At 44.2% G+C, this 7511-nt stretch overlaps 1 protein-coding gene across 1 annotated transcript in view; it reads right to left on the reverse strand.

Moving 5' to 3' along the window:
- The window catches only part of LOC107679466 (MICAL-like protein 1), a 12644-nt gene that overhangs the window by 2217 nt on the left and 2916 nt on the right, over positions 1–7511 (reverse strand). The window contains exons 4-8 of the mRNA XM_016475019.1: positions 6072–6180; positions 5411–5724; positions 4801–4970; positions 3983–4099; positions 3361–3487 (exon numbers count right to left, since the gene is read on the reverse strand). Coding sequence (XP_016330505.1) covers positions 3361–3487; positions 3983–4099; positions 4801–4970; positions 5411–5724; positions 6072–6180 — 837 coding nt within the window. The remainder of the gene's footprint in view (positions 1–3360; positions 3488–3982; positions 4100–4800; positions 4971–5410; positions 5725–6071; positions 6181–7511) is intronic.

Here is a 7511-nt window from a genome sequence, read left to right on the forward strand (position 1 = left end):
CACACACACACACGCACACGCGCACACACACACACACACACACACACACACACACACACACACACCATAACTACACAAACTACGCCTCTGATTCTAAACAAACAAGCTTCAGTCCTGCCGAGCTGATGGTTATTGATCTCTAGCAGAGTCACATCAGAAAAAAAACACACTAATAAATCACTTTTTAAATCCATTATTGAACTGTTCATTGTTTTTCTGATTCATGTTCATGTCGATGTTCACTGGTCATCAAGTATCCAGTGACTTTTAACTCACCTGGCAAATGGATTAATGTAAGTGATTTAAAAGTTGCATTCAAAAAAAAAAAGAAGTTTATATGCCATTTTTATATTTGAATGAACTCATTTTGTAAGTTACTCTGTAACGGATGTTACCGTGTGTGTCTGTTAGCTCATCTGCTAGCATGTCTGTTTTACTTCGTCTGTTAGCAGGTTTGATAGTGTGTCTGTAAGCTGTATACCACATCTGTTAACATACCTCTTTTTTAACACATAGCACATCTGCTAGCCAGGCTCTTTTGTGTCTGTTAGCATTAGTCTGTTGTTATGTGAGGAGGTTCAGGTTTTTCTCACCATCCGTGCACCTCATCTCTCTCTCCAGCTGCACTCCTCTCCTCTACAGTAACTGTATGTTTGTCTGTTAGCATTAGCGTGTCTGTTGTTTCTCACCGCTGATGCATCTCCTCATCTCTCTCTCCAGCTGCACTCCTCTCCTCTACAGTAACTGTATGTTTGTCTGTTAGCATTAGCGTGTCTGTTGTTTCTCACCGCTGATGCATCTCCTCATCTCTCTCTCCAGCTGCACTCCTCTCCTCTACAGTAACTGTATGTTTGTCTGTTAGCATTAGCGTGTCTGTTGTTTCTCACCGCTGATGCATCTCCTCATCTCTCTCTCCAGCTGCACTCCTCTCCTCTACAGTAACTGTATGTTTGTCTGTTAGCATTAGCGTGTCCGTTGTTTCTCACCGCTGATGCATCTCCTCATCTCTCTCTCCAGCTGCACTCCTCTCCTCTACAGTAACTGTATGTTTGTCTGTTAGCATTAGCGTGTCTGTTGTTTCTCACCGCTGATGCATCTCCTCATCTCTCTCTCCAGCTGCACTCCTCTCCTCTACAGTAACTGTATGTTTGTCTGTTAGCATTAGCGTGTATGTTGTTTCTCACCGCTGATGCATCTCCTCATCTCTCTCTCCAGCTGCACTCCTCTCCTCTACAGTAACTGTATGTTTGTCTGTTAGCATTAGCGTGTATGTTGTTTCTCACCGCTGATGCATCTCCTCATCTCTCTCTCCAGCTGCACTCCTCTCCTCTACAGTAACTGTATGTTTGTCTGTTAGCATTAGCGTGTATGTTGTTTCTCACCGCTGATGCATCTCCTCATCTCTCTCTCCAGCTGCACTCCTCTCCTCTACAGTAACTGTATGTTTGTCTGTTAGCATTAGCGTGTATGTTGTTTCTCACCGCTGATGCATCTCCTCATCTCTCTCTCCAGCTGCACTCCTCTCCTCTACAGTAACTGTATGTTTGTCTGTTAGCATTAGCGTGTATGTTGTTTCTCACCGCTGATGCATCTCCTCATCTCTCTCTCCAGCTGCACTCCTCTCCTCTACAGTAACTGTATGTTTGTCTGTTAGCATTAGCGTGTATGTTGTTTCTCACCGCTGATGCATCTCCTCATCTCTCTCTCCAGCTGCACTCCTCTCCTCTACAGTAACTGTATGTTTGTCTGTTAGCATTAGCGTGTATGTTGTTTCTCACCGCTGATGCATCTCCTCATCTCTCTCTCCAGCTGCACTCCTCTCCTCTACAGTAACTGTATGTTTGTCTGTTAGCATTAGCGTGTATGTTGTTTCTCACCGCTGATGCATCTCCTCATCTCTCTCTCCAGCTGCACTCCTCTCCTCTACAGTAACTGTATGTTTGTCTGTTAGCATTAGCGTGTATGTTGTTTCTCACCGCTGATGCATCTCCTCATCTCTCTCTCCAGCTGCACTCCTCTCCTCTACAGTAACTGTATGTTTGTCTGTTAGCATTAGCGTGTATGTTGTTTCTCACCGCTGATGCATCTCCTCATCTCTCTCTCCAGCTGCACTCCTCTCCTCTACAGTAACTGTATGTTTGTCTGTTAGCATTAGCGTGTATGTTGTTTCTCACCGCTGATGCATCTCCTCATCTCTCTCTCCAGCTGCACTCCTCTCCTCTACAGTAACTGTATGTTTGTCTGTTAGCATTAGCGTGTATGTTGTTTCTCACCGCTGATGCATCTCCTCATCTCTCTCTCCAGCTGCACTCCTCTCCTCTACAGTAACTGTATGTTTGTCTGTTAGCATTAGCGTGTATGTTGTTTCTCACCGCTGATGCATCTCCTCATCTCTCTCTCCAGCTGCACTCCTCTCCTCTACAGTAACTGTATGTTTGTCTGTTAGCATTAGCGTGTATGTTGTTTCTCACCGCTGATGCATCTCCTCATCTCTCTCTCCAGCTGCACTCCTCTCCTCTACAGTAACTGTATGTTTGTCTGTTAGCATTAGCGTGTATGTTGTTTCTCACCGCTGATGCATCTCCTCATCTCTCTCTCCAGCTGCACTCCTCTCCTCTACAGTAACTGTATGTTTGTCTGTTAGCATTAGCGTGTATGTTGTTTCTCACCGCTGATGCATCTCCTCATCTCTCTCTCCAGCTGCACTCCTCTCCTCTACAGTAACTGTATGTTTGTCTGTTAGCATTAGCGTGTATGTTGTTTCTCACCGCTGACCTCATCTCTCTCTCCTGCTCCGCTCCTCTCCTCTCCTCTACAGTAATTGTATGTTTGTCTGTTAGCATTAGCGTGTATGTTGTTTCTCACCGCTGATGCATCTCCTCATCTCGCTCTACAGCTGCGCTCCTCTCCTCTACAGTAACTGTATGTTTGTCTGTTAGCATTAGCGTGTCTGTTGTTTCTCACCGCTGATGCATCTCCTCATCTCTCTCTCCAGCTGCACTCCTCTCCTCTACAGTAACTGTATGTTTGTCTGTTAGCATTAGCGTGTCTGTTGTTTCTCACCGCTGATGCATCTCCTCATCTCTCTCTCCAGCTGCACTCCTCTCCTCTACAGTAACTGTATGTTTGTCTGTTAGCATTAGCGTGTCTGTTGTTTCTCACCGCTGATGCATCTCCTCATCTCTCTCTCCAGCTGCACTCCTCTCCTCTACAGTAACTGTATGTTTGTCTGTTAGCATTAGCGTGTCTGTTGTTTCTCACCGCTGATGCATCTCCTCATCTCTCTCTCCAGCTGCACATCTCTCCTCTACAGTAACTGTATGTTTGTCTGTTAGCATTAGCGTGTCCGTTGTTTCTCACCGCTGATGCATCTCCTCATCTCTCTCTCCAGCTGCACTCCTCTCTTCTCCAGCTCCAGCAGACGCTCCTCCAGCTTCTTCTGCTCCTCACACACCTGCTTCTCTGACACGCGTGTGTGTGTGATCACCTGAACACACAATCAGTTAATCAATCAGACTTCAGTCGGAGAAGAACAGAGACTCACACATCTGATGCTGAAAGAGAGAAGCAGATTCAATCCCAAACCTCATGGAGCGGAAGGTAATGTTGTGGTCGTGATCCTGTGCTTTATTAATGTGTGCTAATATCAAAATCACTTAAGGTTTGGACACATTTCAGATTAGTTTACATCTAAAAAAAATGTTAGTTAAACTGCAACAGTTGCTGCAAACAGTTCATCGCAAAGCTCTTTTCATATCATTGAAATCACATGTTTTTAAATATGATTATACAGAGAAACAGATGCATGTTAACTGAAACCTGAAAGAAATGATGAATTTGACCAAAATAATAATAATAATAATACAATTAAAGTATTTTTCTTTTTTCTCTAAGAGTGTCTTGTACTATAAATGAAGCTCTCCTACCATTAATATGAAGTATTGTTCACTCCAGCAGCACAAAAAGACAGTTTGTGTCTCACCTTCCTCTTGATGAGCGGTAAACCATGAACAGGAGCTGCAGCCTGGTGCATGCTGGGAACTGAGGATGAGGTTTGGGGTTTGTGTGCAACTGAGTTTTCACAACTGAAAGGGTTTGTCTTGACAAAGAGAAAAACAGAGAGATAGTCTGATGTTAAAACACACACACATACACACACACACACACACACACACACACACACACGCACACAAACAATATCCTGTGAGACTGCAAAGAGAAAAATAACAACCCACAACCACAAGCTGACTCTTCAGTCTGAGCGTCAGATGTCTGTTTGTCTGGTTCTCTGACTGACTGAAGCTCACACACATCAACTAACTAGATAAAAGTGATAATCGCCTCAACCACAGGTTTAACATTAGAGAGAAATCGCATGACTCTGAAAGGGGAAATAAAGCTGCACCGTGTTCTCTATTTCAGTTCATTAAAGTGGAGATCCTGGTTCTAGGTCTGAATTTGGGACTCAGGTCTAGTCTGGTCTCTGAAGGTCTAGACTCGAATCTGATCTCATGATAACTGGACGATGAATTAGGCAAAGTTTGAAGATCCTGACCTTCCCTTTCTTTATTGTTTATAGCTGATAATTTGTTGAAATGAGTCACAGACAATGTGTTTCTCACTGATACTGACCTGATACTGACGGTCTCTGCTAACCTGCTAACAGCAGCAATTCTATTCCCAGCCTGGAGATCACATGACTCGTCTAAACTAGAGGAGACTAAATATAAACCAACTTCATCTAGTGAAGAACCAGTGCTGGTTTGTGTCAGTTCTTCATAAACTTCCTTCATTCAGTACCTCTTCATCATTGGACTCGTCCTCATCTTCCTCCAGGAAGGGGTTAAAGGTTGCGGGCTGGCGGTGTGAATGAGCGGATGGAGCCGGAGCCGGAGGAAGACGATACCAGGGACCCGGATCAACCAGCTTCATCCAGGGATGTTCCTTACGAACAATGCTCTGAGACGAGACTGAGACCAGAACGAGAAAAACACACGAGACAATGGTAATAATGATATCTCCAAATAAATTAAATAAGATGGTTGTTTTAGTAAGTGTGAACTCTTTCAACTCAAAAATGCTTCTATGCATATATTCCTTTATATAGTTTTAATTTATTCAATATTATGTATTTCATGTTTTCTGTCCTATTCACATGGATGCTCACAAATAACACTCAACAAAAAACAGTAAAACAACAAACTCGGCTAATCATTAGTAAACGTGACGACAAAATTATTGACAACAAATAAATGCATTAATCATTAATTATCACTGAACAGCTACTCTAAATGTGTAAGTAGTTTTGGCTCATCCAATCAGAATGTAGAGCTTAAACTGTCTGTTTGATGATGTTTACACTGTAACAATAGTAAGTGTAATATTGTAACACAGGGATGAAGATTCTAACCGTTGTCAAGGCGATGATCCGGTGATCTGGGGGCGGGGTGAGGAGGTTCCTGAGGCTCCGCCCTCTTTCTGGGAGCAGGTTTGGGAGGTTCTTGTAGATCAGTCTCTGATGAGGTGGAGAGATGTCCATCATTCACCACGTCTCCATCGGTCTCTCTCCTGTCTCCATCCGTCTCACAGGTGTCGTTCTGTGAGTGATCTGCGGGCCGGTCATTTTCAGGAGCAGGTCTGCAGGGATAACTGCACTGCAGTGAACCCGTCTCACTGTCCACTGTGAAAGAGATCGGCAGCAGAGCGCGACGACAGCGACTGCATCTGAAACACACCGGGAGACAATCAGGACATGACTAGAGACATTTGACTGGTCCTCACTAGTTAAAAAGCCTTTTAAACTCAGCCAAAATCGATTTTATTTAAATCTGTTTCCATTTAAATCTTGTGTTTTGCACAGGCTTCTGTGATGGGTACGTTTAGGAGTTGGGTTAGGCCATAAAAATATCACTAACCTGATATAAAAACAATGGAAGTTATGGAAGTATATGCAATGTCTTCACTAATAGTGAAACAAACACGTGTGTGAGAGACAGAGAGTGTGTATTTAGAAAGAGAGAGAAAGAGTGAGTGTGTTGTGACACTTGTGTGTGTGTGAGTGTGTGTTTTACCTGAAGCAGGAGCGGTGATACAGGCGTCCCTTCACCAAAACCCTCTGAATGAGATGAACACATGTGTGACAGACACTACAAACTCGCTTATCGGAAGACCTGATCACATCTGATGAGAACTGAGAGAATGACAGCAGAGAGATGAATTATCAGACAGACGGACGGACAAGTAGATGGGCAGACAGACAGACTAGTGGACAAATGGACAGACAGACAGGCAGGCAGACAGACAGACTAGTGGACAAATGGACAGACAGGCAGGCAGACAGACTAGTGGACAAATGGACAGGCAGGCAGACAGACAGACTAGTGGACAAATGGACAGACAGGCAGGCAGACATACAGACTAGTGGACAAATGGACAGGCAGGCAGGCAGACAGACAGACTAGTGGACAAATGGACAGACAGACAGGCAGGCAGACATACAAAAAGACAGATAGAGAGAAAGACAGATAGAAAGAGAGACAGACAAACAGGCAGCCAGAGAGACAGACAGACAGATGGAAAGACAGACAGAGAGAAAGACAGACAGACAGACAGAGAGACAGACGGATATACAGAGAGACAGACAGACAGATGGAAAGACAGACAGACAGACGGATATACAGAGAGACAGACAGACGGATAGACAGAGAGACAGACAGACAGACAGAAAGATAGATAGACAGATGGATAGACAGACAGACGGAAAGACAGACAGACGGATAAACAGAGCGACAGACAGATGGAAAGACAGATGGATAGACAGACGGATAAAGAGACAGACGGATTGACAGAGAGACAGACAGACAGACAGATGGAAAGATAAACAGAGACAGACAGACAGACGGAAAGACAGACAGAGAGACAGACAGATAGACAGAGAGACAGACAGACGGATAAACAGAGAGACAGACTGACAGACAGATGGAAAGACAAACAGAGAGACAGATGGAAAGACAGACAGATAGACAGATGGATAGACAGACAGACAGACAGACGAATAAACAGAGAGACAGACAGATGGAAAGACAGATGGATAGACAGACGGATAAAGAGACAGACGGATTGACAGAGAGACAGACAGACAGACAGATGGAAAGATAAACAGAGACAGACAGACAGACGGAAAGACAGACAGAGAGACAGACAGATAGACAGAGAGACAGACAGACGGATAAACAGAGAGACAGACTGACAGACAGATGGAAAGACAAACAGAGAGACAGATGGAAAGACAGACAGATAGACAGATGGATAGACAGACAGACAGACAGACGAATAAACAGAGAGACAGACAGACAGATAGACAGAGAGACGGATAAACAGAGACAGACAGACAGATGGATAGACAGACAGAGAGACAGACAGAGAGACAGACATACATACATACGGATAGACTGACAGACGGATAAACAGACAGACAGATGGATTGACAGAGAGACAGACAGACAGATGGA

This window comes from Sinocyclocheilus anshuiensis, unplaced genomic scaffold, assembly GCF_001515605.1.
Source record: "Sinocyclocheilus anshuiensis isolate Anshui unplaced genomic scaffold, SAMN03320099.WGS_v1.1 scaffold2583, whole genome shotgun sequence".
Lineage (NCBI taxonomy): Eukaryota > Metazoa > Chordata > Actinopteri > Cypriniformes > Cyprinidae > Sinocyclocheilus > Sinocyclocheilus anshuiensis.